General features: G+C 40.6%; 1 protein-coding gene across 2 annotated transcripts in view; it reads left to right on the plus strand.

Moving 5' to 3' along the window:
- The first annotated feature begins 549 nt into the window (after positions 1-549).
- metap1d (methionyl aminopeptidase type 1D (mitochondrial)) overlaps positions 550-13,578 on the plus strand; it is a 49,429-nt gene continuing 36,400 nt past the window's right edge. The window contains exons 1-2 of one of the 2 annotated variants that reach the window (XM_060899542.1): positions 550-601; positions 12,660-12,823. In XM_060899542.1, coding sequence (XP_060755525.1) covers positions 553-601; positions 12,660-12,823 — 213 coding nt within the window. In that variant the 5' untranslated portion in view covers positions 550-552. Of the gene's footprint in view, positions 602-12,659; positions 12,824-12,965; positions 13,308-13,578 lie in introns of those variants that run through there. The other variant, XM_060899543.1, reaches the window with a different exon arrangement.

A 13,578-nucleotide genomic window follows, 5' to 3' on the forward strand; every position in this document is an offset into this window, starting at 1 on the left:
CTCAAGTTTCCATCAATGAAGAGTTATAACATCAACGAAACTGACTTTATGTTAAAACTGTTAATGTTATAGTCATGTTGTCGCCCAAATGAGGATGGGTTCCCTTTTGAGTCTGGTTCCTCTCGAGGTTTCTTCCTCATGTCGTCTGAGGGAGTTTTTCCTTGCTACCGTCCGTCGCCACAGGCTTGCTCATTGGGGATAGATTAGGGATAAAATTAGCTCATGTTTTAGGTCGTTCAAATTCTGTAAAGCTGCTTTGCGACAATGTTTATTGTTAAAAGCGCTATACAAATAAACTTGACTTGACTTGACTTAATATGGTCACACTGCACATTTACATCCCATAATATCTTGACATCTTCATTTTCTAAAACACTCTCTGGCTCATGTGCATACCATTTTTCCTTTCTTTCCAACTTGTATTTGCCACAATTATTATTATTATTATTAGTAGTAGTAGTAGTAGTAGTAGAGGACTAACTTATACATCAGTCTTAGTGTGGACATGGCAGACGCGCATGCGCATCACGTGACCCACAGTGCACAGCAAACATGGCGGCGCCCTGTGTGACAGTGCTGAGGCGTGTGTTATTTCAATCAGGTATAGAAGTGGGTCTTTATTTTCATATAGCCATGAATGCAGATTGTTCACATGCTAGATCTGAGCAGAACCGAGAAAGAACCGTGCAGCAAAATGCATCGGCTTTTTATTTTCCTGATAAACTATGAATCATTCATGGTTTGGCTAGTGTGTTATTGTTTTCATCATTGCTACTAAACTGACATGTCACCCATCCACCCACCCCCTTTTTTATTTGGTATAGCAAATAACAGGTAAGGATGCACGGCATCGAGAAAATATACATCGAGTGGTCACTTTATTAGGTACATCTATGTACACTACCGTTCAAAAGTTTGGGGTCACCCAGACAATTTTGTGTTTTCCATGAAAAGTCACACTTTTATTTCCCACCATAAGTTGTAAAATGAATAGAAAATATAGTCAAGACATTTTTCTGGCCATTTTGAGCATTTAATCGACCCCACAAATGTGATGCTCCAGAAACTCAATCTGCTCAAAGGAAGGTCAGTTTTATAGCTTCTCTAAAGAGCTCAACTGTTTTCAGCTGTGCTAACATGATTGTACAAGGGTTTTCTAATCATCCATTAGCCTTCTGAGGCAATGAGCAAACACATTGTACCATTAGAACACTGGAGTGAGAGTTGCTGGAAATGGGCCTCTATACACCTATGGAGATATTGCACCAAAAACCAGACATTTGCAGCTAGAATAGTCATTTACCACATTAGCAATGTATAGAGTGGATTTCTGATTAGTTTAAAGTGATCTTCATTGAAAAGAACAGTGCTTTTCTTTCAAAAATAAGGACATTTCAAAGTGACCCCAAACTTTTGAACGGTAGTGTATAGAATAATAATAATAATAGGCGGCATGGTGGTGTAGTGGTTAGCGCTGTCGCCTCACAGCAAGAAGGTCCAGGTTCGAGCCCCGTGGCCGGCGAGGGCCTTTCTGTGCGGAGTTTGCATGTTCTCCCCGTGTCCGCGTGGGTTTCCTCCGGGTGCTCCGGTTTCCCCCACAGTCCAAAGACATGCAGGTTAGGTTAACTGGTGACTCTAAATTGACCGTAGGTGTGAGTGTGAATGGTTGTCTGTGTCTATCTGTCAGCCCTGTGATGACCTGGCGACTTGTCCAGGGTGTACCCCGCCTTTCGCCCGTAGTCAGTTGGGATAGGCTCCAGCTTGCCTGCGACCCTGTAGAACAGAATAAAGTGGCTAGAGATAATGAGATGAGATGAGAATAATAATAATAAACTTTATTTGCCAGGTATGTGAACACACACAAGGAATTTGACTCCGGTTTCACTTAGCTCTTTTAGTACAAACAGATAAAAAGCGTAGACAAAAACAAAAAGCTATGTACATGTAGAAGGGTAAATATATGTATAGACAGTATAGTGCAAGGATGAATTAGTAAATAAATATGCAGTGGGCGGCACGGTGGTGTAGTGGTTAGCACTGTCGCCTCACAGCAAGAAGGTCTGGGTTTGAGCCCCGTGGTCGACGAGGGCCTTTCTGTGCGGAGTTTGCATGTTCTCCCCGTGTCCGCGTGGGTTTCCTCCGGGTGCTCCGGTTTCCCCCACAGTCCAAAGACATGCAGGTTAGGATAACTGGTGACTCTAAATTGACCGTAGGTGTGAATGGTTGTCTGTGTCTATGTGTCAGCCCTGTGATGACCTGGCGACTTGTCCAGGGTGTACCCCGCCTTTCGCCCGTAGTCAGCTGGGATAGGCTCCAGCTTGCCTGCGACCCTGTAGAACAGGATAAAGCGGCTAGAGATAAAGAGATGAGATGAGAAATATACAGTGTGCACAGAATGATGGTATGAGTGTGCAGATATTTTACATTTGATGTTACTGATATTTGAGTCCGGTTTTAGCTGTTCATCACAGAGACAGCCCGAGGGAAAAAACTGTTCTTGTGTCTGGTTGTTTTTGCGTACAGTGATCTGTAGCGTCTCCCAGAGGGAAGAAGTTTAAACAGTTTGTGACCAGGGTGTGATGGGTCTGCAGAGATGATACCAGCCCGTTTCCTGACTCTGGATAGGTACAGGTCTTGGCAGGCTGACACCAATAATTTTCTCTGCAGACCGTATTGTCCGTTGCAGTCTGTTCTTGTCCTGTTTGGTGACTGATCCAAACCAAACAGTGATGGAAGAGCAGAGAACAGACTGAATGATGGCAGAGTAGAATTGTGTCAGCAGCTCCTTAGACAGGTTGAGCTTCCTGAGCTGGCGCAGAAAGTACAACCTCTGCTGGGCCTTTTTGATGATGGTGACTGTGTTGGTCTCCCACTTCAGGTCCCGGGAGATTGTGGAACCCAGAAACCTGAAGGTTTCAGCAACAGTCACAATGTTGTTGGTGATGGTGATGGGCGGCAGGGTGGGGGGGCTCCTCCTAAAGTCCACTGTCATCTCCACAGTTTTGAGCATGCTCAGCTCCAGATTGTTCTGACCGCACCAACAGACCAGCCGTTCGTGGAAAGGGATCACTGACAGGGATCACCACTGATCTGATTATTGGGATGGTGGATTATTCTCAGCACAGCACAGACACTGGACATGGTTAAACACTGATTTGACAAATTAAAGAGTAAAACACAATAGAGCATGCGGTTATAGGACAATAATAATGCCGGAGTGATGTGATTCCATTACCATCCGGTAATTCAGTACTTTCCAACAGCACATACCAGGCTTGTAGTACTTGAGTCCAGGACTTGTGCCCTAATTTTAAAGACTCGTGACTTGACTTGGACTTGAGCACTGATGACTCGGACTCGTAAATTGGAGACGAGGACGCTGATTTTTTTCTTCATTTTTTGTAACATGCCATAATAATTTGGCATAAGATATTTATATCTACATTAATTTTTATACTAATTTCGTGCAAGAGAATGCACATTCACCTGTTCATACATCATGTTCAGGAACAAACTAACGTTATTGGTGCTAAAACGCTTGGAGAGAAGTCCCTAGGATTGTCCGCTTTGCTTATACAGACTTCTTGTGCAGTGGGAAAAAATGCACTGCTATGTGTTCCATATGTAGAAGAACTGTCGAGGAGACGACGGGGACAACTTCAAACTTCAACCGTCATTTGGCAAGACTCCACCCAGAGAAGGAAGTGACACGCTATGTTCATTGCTCTGTTGATAGCGGGGCTTGCTTGCTGACCGATGAACTAGCTAGTGTTAACCCTCTCTCATGTTATTTGCCCTGTTGATAGTGGGTGGGGCTTGCTGAGTGATGAACAAGCTTTTTATCTGTAGCCTATTAACTAAAATGGGGCAGTCAGGCAGTAACGTTAGTCCAATACAGTAGCAAAGACGGTTTCACATAAAGGCAGCAACAGCCACCGTCAAATGGTGCGGTTGGAGTCTTGTTCTCAGACTCGACTTGGACTTGACTCGGACTTGAACACTGGGGACTCGAGACTGGACTCAGACTCGAGGTTTAGTGACTCGGCTACGACACTGGCACGTACTAAAGTATTATATTAGATACACCACAGCAATTTGACAACAATTCTTTTTTTTTAATTAATTAAAGATTTTTACCCTCCCTGAATTTCTTCCTAATTTATTCTTCACCAGTTCCCATCCACGACTAAGGCCGTGGTCACACTACAGCTTACAATAGGTTTGTGAATACTTGGCGATGAAAAATTGGTCACGTCGCCATCAATCGTGTGATGCACGGCAATTGTTCTCCGAGCTTCATGAGTTTTTTTTTGGTGTCTCCCCGCCTCACGAGTGACCAAAAATGTCATGAAAAATTTCAGTGCATGCATTGAAATTTGGTGGCGATGTTGTCGGCGGCAATCCAAGCAGCAAATACTTGCAGATGGGTTTAGGAATACTTCCTGAAGCTCGTGGAACCTTCGTTGAGCCTCTTGAGACGTATTTAGCTCAAATCCATGTCCCCAGTGCTCGCAGAAACCTCATCCACACAGTGGCTTAATATAGCCTGACCTTCACTGAGACTTAAAGTTAATTTACATTCAGGGATCTTTTGGAGTGAGTTGTGCACCCTCAGGACCCAGTCGTTAGGGGAAACACCTGACGCTGACTTGAGCACAATCAGCACGCGTATATAAGGATGCTGTTTTCACAGAGACTTTGCAAAGTATTCTGTCAGGTATGTGGTGGTAGGTGGATCTAAGTGCAGGAAGAGTGTTTATTAGCAGGCGTGGCATTTACAAAAACAAAACATGAGGCAAGGTCAGAGTAACAAAACACAAACGAAAGCAAAACAGAGTATTTAACCAGAGTCATAAACATGGCTAGAAACAAACGTGACAATGATAATTATAATACTTCGCAAAGCCTCTATGAAAACAGTGTCCTTATATGCATGTGGTGATTGCACTCAAATCGACATCAAGTGTTTCCCATAACAACTGGGTCCTGTGAGTGAGCGTGGCTGCTCGAGCGCATGAAGGCGTGACAGTCAAGTGTTCGCCTGCTGTGTGACCACAACTTTTAGCTCACCTGTATATCGCCATGCATCGTCACGAAAATGCCTCATTTTCATCAATAACCCATCGCAAAGCATCGTGAGCTGTAGTGTGACCGTAGCTTTAGGTCTCCTCATCATACATCATCTACCAATCCATGAGGGTCAAGGCTAATGCCAGGATCAGACTACACAACTTCAGAATGATCCGATTTTGACATGGTTTTGTCGTGGCTGACAAATTTCCAACGAACAGGCCTCGTAATGTGGCATGATCAAACAAGAGCGATATGGTGTCTGGCATGCCCTATGACACACTGATAAAAAGTCTCACATGACAAAATTTTTTTGTATTTTCTTGCCTAGTTTGACACCTCCGACAACATGTTCCATGACGTTCCTTTTGTAGACATGGTTGACAATTTCTTGACCCTCCACCCCGACAACAACGACGATGATTGATTGGTCAGGGACCCGACCAAGACGCTCGTCACACACGTCGGCTGTCCATCGCTAGCGATGATGACTGCTTCGTTAGGATGCGCAGAAATGCAGATGGGCAGCGAGGCCTGCACCAGACTTATTCTCCTTTCCTAATGAAACGCCTTGCACCGTAAGGTAAGGTAAACGATGTCATGCCCCCATCATGTTGTCTCTCTGGACTTCCAGACCTGATGCCAAGTGTTGTACAAAAGTGCCACAGACCTGGCGGGTATGGAAGTTGCCCCATAGTGACAACTGACTTGCTGAGTGATGCCATCCGTTGGCCATTTGAGTGGCTCTGCACATGCCATCTGGTGGTGTGCCATTGACCCTGTTGGGTTCATCTGTCACATTGCACCGAAAAGTTCCCTGCTGTCAGCGTCTTATTGGTGATGTACTATTTAACCCATAGCTGGAACCCAGGCAGGTGCTACCACTCCAGGTCAGAGTGGACCTGGGAGCAATGGTGATTAAGGGGTAACTCGACTTTCCCCAATACTCAAGTCCTCCTGGATCTGAGACGCCCCACCAGTTCCAGTTTAAAGTCACACCCAGGACTATACCAAGACACTGCAAGAAATATGGCATTATGATCGCCTAATCTGACATGGTAACCATCATGAAAAATATTGTGCAGTCTGATCCCAGCAAAACACATGCTTCCTCCGAGCCAGCCAACATCATCTTTTTGAAGTGCTGTGTCACAGGGTAGTGTAACACAATCCATGGGTGTCGCTTTGATTGACAGGGGAGAGAGTGTATGCCATCCCTCCCATCCTGAGAGCACGGACAATTTTGGTCTCTTGCACTCATCACAAATGGCTGTGGCGTCGTCTGAATTCACACTCGTGATAGGGTGACTGTGTTTCTGTTGCGCCATGTACCTTTTATCCATTTATAATTACGTTTATGTTGTACAATGCTTGCTAAACTTTTTCCTCTGTCATGAGGTTAATAAGACAAAAATGCAGTTTATGTTACCGAGAAACCCCAAAGCCCTCCAGCCTGAAAACTACACCGAAACTGGAGACTCCTTCCATAAATACGATTTAAACATCTCCAGTTTTTAAAATCTGTTCATGTGGAGTTTCCGTTCTGCAAGTCCATGTATAAATTGTTCCTGTCGAACTGATAACTTTAATCGAGAATTGTCAGAGCTGCTGTTAGAGAAACTTATTTAAAACCTTCTGACCAATCAGGATTGAGCACTGAACAGCTCTGTGATTTGTATGGTATAACCTTCGTATTAATAGCAAAGCAAAAATAATGAAACGGCTAACAATCTCATGTGACCCCAGTCAGTGTGCAGTCAGAGGAGTTGACAGGATAACTGCTCTTGGATTGATATTTGAACTTTCTTGGATATTTATGGTGTGATTTTTGTTTTTATAAACTGTGTAGTTTGTTTACTTTGTCAGAATCCAGTAAACATGCTGTACCTCCAGAGTCTCGATTTCTGTTTTTGTTAATGCAAGAAGGTCAGTTAATGCTATTTTCACCCATCTATCTGTCCAAGTCTTCTGACTTTTTCTGATTTTCTTGACAGTTTAACATTGTTAAACTGTCATTTTTGAACAGAGGAGACGACTGAAGACGGGAGTCTTACGAGTGTTAATTCAGTCAGAATTCAGGACAGTCAGTTGTATGAGTCTACAGCTGTGTCGAGGCTGTTGTGTGATTAGTCAGTGTTTAGTCAGTGTTTAGTCAGTAATATGAGACTGATAACGCTGTGTGTTCTGTTCATATTACTGTCGCAGATAAACTGTGCATCAGCGCAGATCTACATTTAAATACAGGATTCTGTTTATAAAAACATGCGCACACACACACACACACACACACACTCTTCAGAGGAGGGTTAAATTATTCCAAATCCTCACTCAGCTAGATCCTCTCTCCTATTCATTACACCACCCACAACACAACACTGCTCAGCCATGAGCTCTTCTTTCTTTCTTTCTTTCTTTCTTTCTTTCTTTCTTTCTTTCTTTTTGACTTTATGTTGATCTGGCCATCAGTTTTCTTTCTTTTATCCTTTCTTGCTTTCTCTCTTTCTTGCTTCTGTTTTTGCTGTTTTCTCTTTGTGTTCTTTCTTTCTACCAATTTGAATTCATTCCTTGCTTTCTTTTTTGCTTTTTTGTTGCTCTTTCTTTCTTTCTTTCTTTCTTTCTTTCTTTCTTCTGTTTCTACTGATCTGACTTCATTCTTTCTTTTCTTTTTGGCTTTTTTCTGTTTTTTGACTTGGTTTTTTTTGTTTGTTTTTTTGTCATTTTCGCACCATGTTTTTTTCCTCTTTCTTTCTTTCTTTCTTTCTTTCTTTCTTTCTGACTATGTTGATCTGGCTGTCTGTTTTTCTTTTTTTATTCTTTGTTGCTTTCTGTCTTTTTTGCTGTGTTTTTTGCTGTTGTCTCTGTCCGTCTTTTCTTTCTTTCTTTCTTTCTTTCTTTCTTTCTTTCTTTCTTTCTTTTTGACTTTATGTTGATCTGGCCATCAGTTTTCTTTCTTTTATCATTTCTTGCTTTCTCTCTTTCTTGCTTCTGTTTTTGCTGTTTTCTCTTTGTGTTCTTTCTTTCTACCAATTTGAATTCATTCCTTGCTTTCTTTTTTGCTTTTTTGTTGCTCTTTCTTTCTTTCTTTCTTTCTTTCTTTCTTTCTTTCTTTCTTTCTTTCTTTCTTTCTTTCTTTCATCTCTACTTATTTGACTTCATTCTTTCTTGATTTATTTTTTGCTTTTTTCTGTTTTTGACTTTTTTGTTTTGGCTTGTCTTTGCCATCTTTCTTTCTTTCTTTCTTTCTTTCTTTCTTTCTTTCTTTCTTTCTTTCTTTCTTTCTTTTTTCTTTCTTTCTTTCTGACTATGTTGATCTGGCTGTTTTTCTTTTTTTATTCTTTGTTGCTTTCTGTCTTTTTTGCTGTGTTTTTTGCGGTTGTCTCTGTCCGTCTTTCTTTCTTTCTTTCTTTCTTTCTTTCTTTCTTTCTTTCTTTCTTTCTTTCTTTCTTCTGTTTCTACTGATCTGACTTCATTCTTTCTTTTCTTTTTGGCTTTTTTCTGTTTTTTGACTTGGTTTTTTTTGTTTGTTTTTTTGTCATTTTCGCACCATGTTTTTTTCCTCTTTCTTTCTTTCTTTCTTTCTTTCTTTCTTTCTTTCTTTCTTTCTTTCTTTCTTTCTTTCTTTCTTTCTTTCTTTCTGACTATGTTGATCTGGCTGTCTGTTTTTCTTTTTTTATTCTTTGTTGCTTTCTGTCTTTTTTGCTGTGTTTTTTGCTGTTGTCTCTGTCCGTCTTTTCTTTCTTTCTTTCTTTCTTTCTTTCTTTCTTTCTTTCTTTCTTTCTTTCTTTCTTTCTGTTTCTACTGATCTGACTTCATTCTTTCTTTTCTTTTTGGCTTTTTTCTGTTTTTTGACTTGTTTTTTTTGTTTGTTTTTTTGTCGTTTTCGCACCATGTTTTTTCCCCTTTCTTTCTTTCTTTCTTTCTTTCTTTCTTTCTTTCTTTCTTTCTTTCTTTCTGACTTTGTTGATCTGGCTATCTGTTTTCTTTCTTTTATTCTTTCTTGTTTTCTATCTTTTTTGCTGTCTTTGTTTTTTTTGCTATTTTCTCCCTGTGTTCGTTCGTTCGTTCGTTCTTTCTTTCTTTCTTTCTTTCTTTCTTTCTTTCTTTCTTTCTTTCTTTCTTTCTTTTCACCCATCTATCTGTCCAAGTCTTCTGACTTTTTCTGATTTTCTTGACAGTCTTATTTTTGTGTCTTAATCCTCTGTCCTCCTTTCTGGTTGCTATCCTTCCAATCGTCTGTCTCTCTGGTCTCCCTGTCCAGTCTCTCTCTCTCTCTCTCTCTCTCTCTCTCTCTCTCTATCTATCTATCTGTTTATCCATCTGTCTTTCTCTTGTTTCTAGCTGTCTGTCTGCCTGTCTATGTCTATCTGATTATTGCTCTATTTTTAATGTCTGTCTGTCTGTCTGTCTGTCTGTCTGTCTGTCTCCTTACCTATCTGTATCTATTTGTCTATTTATCTACAATCTATATATTTACCTCTCTCCCCCTCCCCTCCTCCACACTTCCTTTGCTGCTGCTCTGTTCATCAGTCCGTGGTTTTTCCTCCTCCTCTCCCTCTCTCCCTCCCTCTCTCTCTCTTTCATTGCTCTATTCTGGGTCTGTGGTCACTCAGTTCTGCTCTGTTCTGACTTTGTGGTTCTCTTCCTCTGCATCACTGGGTGGTTTTACAGTAGCGTGTGCAGCGTGGCTCCGGTGTGGCGGCTCTGTATTTTGGCCGTCCTCTTGGATGAATTATGCTTGTAGTAAAGTTCGAGATTTCAGAACAAGAAAATGGCTGACGTAGCACTGAATATTCTAAACAGTGGAGAGAGAGAGAGAGAGATGGAGCGTGAGCCTCTCAAAATAAAGCACATAGAGCACTAAAGGCCAGAACCAACACTCAGCGACTGAAAGCAAACAGAATAAAAATGTGCTCCAGAAACGTTCTTACACTTTTGTTAATATATTTTAATTATTTTCACACAATTTAAAGCGGCTTAAGAATTATGTTATAAGAATTGTGTTATGTTTTTAGCTGGATTATGATTGTTAATGTTAATTAAGGTTATTATGGATAATAGTAATTGACATTTTCAGTAGTGATGCATCTCTTGAAATATGCTAAAACGTTTTACAAACAGGAGAGACTGCTTTATAAAGAGCAAACACACTGGAGGAACCCATATTATTTTTATTATCAGTGTTGTGTTTTTGGAAATTTTAATTTCCCCGAGGGAACCCGACCAAAGGGATCAATAACGTTATATCTAATCTAATCTAAAGGAATACTCAGGGATTTTTCAACTTTTTAAATATCTCCATGTGTAATGTACGTGTGATTACCACAGACAGGAATTTCACCACGTTTATCTGCAGCAGGAAGAACAAAAGAAAAAAACGTTTGGCCAAAACTTGCTCATAAGTAAATGTCTGAGGGCAGTTCTCGATATTTATGTGAAACATGGATTTTTGTTTTACACTTCAATCAAAAATAAATTTTCATTAATATCCTTTAAAAAAAAACCCACAAATTTGCATTTGAGTCTGGCCTTATTTCCATCCATGAAAATTTGTAATGTGGTTTTGAAAAAAAAAAAAGTATATTTATAATTTTCCCAAGGGTGCCAGTAATTCTGGAGCTGACTGCATACTATTTTATTATCAGTGTTGTGTTTTTTGTTTTTTAATTGTGTGTCTGATCTCAAATGGATACTGAAAAATCTTCGATATATATAATTATACAGCCAAGTGTTCACAATATTTATTGACCGAATTCAACATCTGCCCTTAGATTCGTATTGTAAATGAGTTTCAGGTTAAAGGATATGGGACATGAAACATAAATGCATGCTATATCAGTTTCTTTCCATTAAAAATATGAAATAATAATTGCATCAACAAATACAAAATTATCTATTAAATTCAGCAAAATCGTTATATTCGTGATGATTATATGGCATTTCTGTTCGAGCTCCGATATGCATATTTTACAACCGGAAGAGCCGCTGTCACGTGATCATACGTCACAAAAACTTTCGGGTACAGCACAAGCGGGTAGATGAATATGGAGAAGTGTGAATCGTGATGATGACAAATGCGACAAAATAGTTTTTGTGTCTTGGATGACAAGAAAATTGTTTCGTTTTTAGAGTGATTAACGTACATTGAACATCATGATGTATTGCGACCTCCCAGTCAGTCAGACGCGCTGTCACTCCTGTTAGCAATGTAGCTAGGCTCAGCATGGCCAACGGTATTTTTTGGGGCTGTAGTTAGATGCGACCAAACTCTTCCATGTTTTTCCTGTTTACATAGGTTTATATGACCAGTGACATGAAACAAAGTTCAGTTACACAAATTGAAACGTGGCGATTTCTATGCTATGGAAAGTCCGCACTATAATGACAGGCGTACTAACACCTTCTGCGTGCTTCGACAGCGCATTGATACCTTCACTCGGAGTTGTACCATTATTTTTTAGACAGGGCGGACGGACCAGGGCATTCGCCCGCCTGGCCGTGCCCGACGAGGAGCGCTCTCGGCCGGCTTGGGAGGCAGACGGCAGCCCCTCCTGGAAGTGTGGTTTTACCATGGGCCTCATGCGGTAAGGATTAGTATTATAATTTTGGGTGTATCAATTATTGATTATCATAATTCTGACTCGTTTCGCCATTTTGAATGTTTTCATCTCGGACTCTGGAAGCATTGTATCTCAATCAATCTCGAAAAATATCAGCAAAAAAAAACTAGCTTGCAACGGACTTTAGCGAGATCTATGATGAACTTTCAATGTATGATACAAAAATAATACTTCTTTCAACAGATCATTAGCCTTTGAGCAGAATTGTTTTTAACTTACCAGGAAGTGTTATCGAGCCGACCGCTTTCAGTTTCATGGGGATTGAATGAACTCTCACTCTCAGAATCATCTGACCCGTCAGAGTAAAGACAAGATCCATGTTCATGTGAATTTCCAGCTATCGGTTCGAATTGATAAGGTCTAACTTCACATCTCTGTGAAACACCGGGAATATCACTGTCGATGGTGTCCATTTCGGTAACCTGTTTACATTAGATTCCCAAGCGCTGGCTCCTTGAAAAGTTTTTGTGACGTCACGGGTCACGTGACCGCTTAGCTAATTAACGAATCATTGTTTTACGCTGATGTATAGAAAAGTTGAATAATGTGATGATTTTCACATTTTTGACGCCCTGCAGTGATTTAGATGGCATTTCTTATGTCCTTTATACATAATTATACCCAGAAAAAAAAATCCATGTCCCATATCCTTTAATATGTTGTTTGTTCTTTTCTCATTGTAGAGCAATGTGTTAAAACTTTTCTCTGTGGTAATCAAGCATACACTACAGATGCAGTGGATAGTGATTAGTTAGAGTATTCCTTTAACAGGAATATTTTGAAAAAGATATTGAAGCACTTGTTCTCGTGCAGTGTTCTATGGCTTTGGATGCCGTGTTGTATGGTGTGTACTGTTTTGCCAGTAGTCATAGTGGTTGTTGTTTAGGAGTTGTTGTTTGGGGTTATTGGGTTTCTGGTTTGTGTAATAGTTGTATTATGGTTGTTCTCTGGTCCTGTTGGTGTTGTGGTCAGCTTCCTCAGGCCTGTCACAGAGAGCAGTGCGGTTGCCAGGATGTCAGCCATGCCCGTCTAGTGCCCAGTGTCAACAAAGCCGCCACTTCTTCTGGAGAAAACAGACGGGTTCACACAGCGTGGTTCAGCCCGCTGTAGTGCACCCGCCTTACCCAGTACCCGAGGTACAACTGTATACATTTTTTAACACTTATCCAGTTGTTTAAATTTTATATTTGCAATTTTGAAATGGTTTGTATTTTAGATATTAACTGCCCTTTTTCTTTATCTCCCCTGAGAAAACACAATGAGCGTCATGGTCATTTTAACTCACTGTTGTCCTGTACTCTACATGCCCAGGATGACTCATGAGTTTTAATGAGCTTTAAGGAAACTGAAATTAAGCTGATGATCGTCTGAGGACTTGGCGGTGTCCTCCTTTTATAATCATCTGATAATAATGTTATAAGGATGCGAGATGAGCGTCTATGCCAGATGTGTACACGCTCCCTCAATAATGTCCCCGAACAGGCCGCGCTGTAAAGCAGCCGACAGGTACAGGAGTTCAGGTCCTGGTGTACAGGGACTCCTCATATGCGCCGTACCTGTGTCTTTATAAAGCTGGCAGGAAGCAGAGAGTCGTCTAAATCCCACACCGGGACAAATTCAGTCAGTTATGGTGTGATTAAAAAACCAGAATGTCAAAAATGCCTTAAGTATTATTTTCTTTCTTTCTTTCTTTCTTTCTTTCTTTCTTTCTTTCTTTCTTTCTTTCTTTCTTTCTTTCTTTCTTTCTGTTGATCTGGGTATCTGTTTTCTCTCATTCTTTTTTGCTGTCTTTTTTTTGCCGTTTTCTTTCTTTCTCATTTTGACTTTTTATTGATCTGGCTTTTCTTTCTTTCTTTCTTTCTTTCTTTCTTTCTTTCTTTCTTTCTTTCTT

Source organism: Neoarius graeffei, chromosome 18, assembly GCF_027579695.1.
Source record: "Neoarius graeffei isolate fNeoGra1 chromosome 18, fNeoGra1.pri, whole genome shotgun sequence".
Lineage (NCBI taxonomy): Eukaryota > Metazoa > Chordata > Actinopteri > Siluriformes > Ariidae > Neoarius > Neoarius graeffei.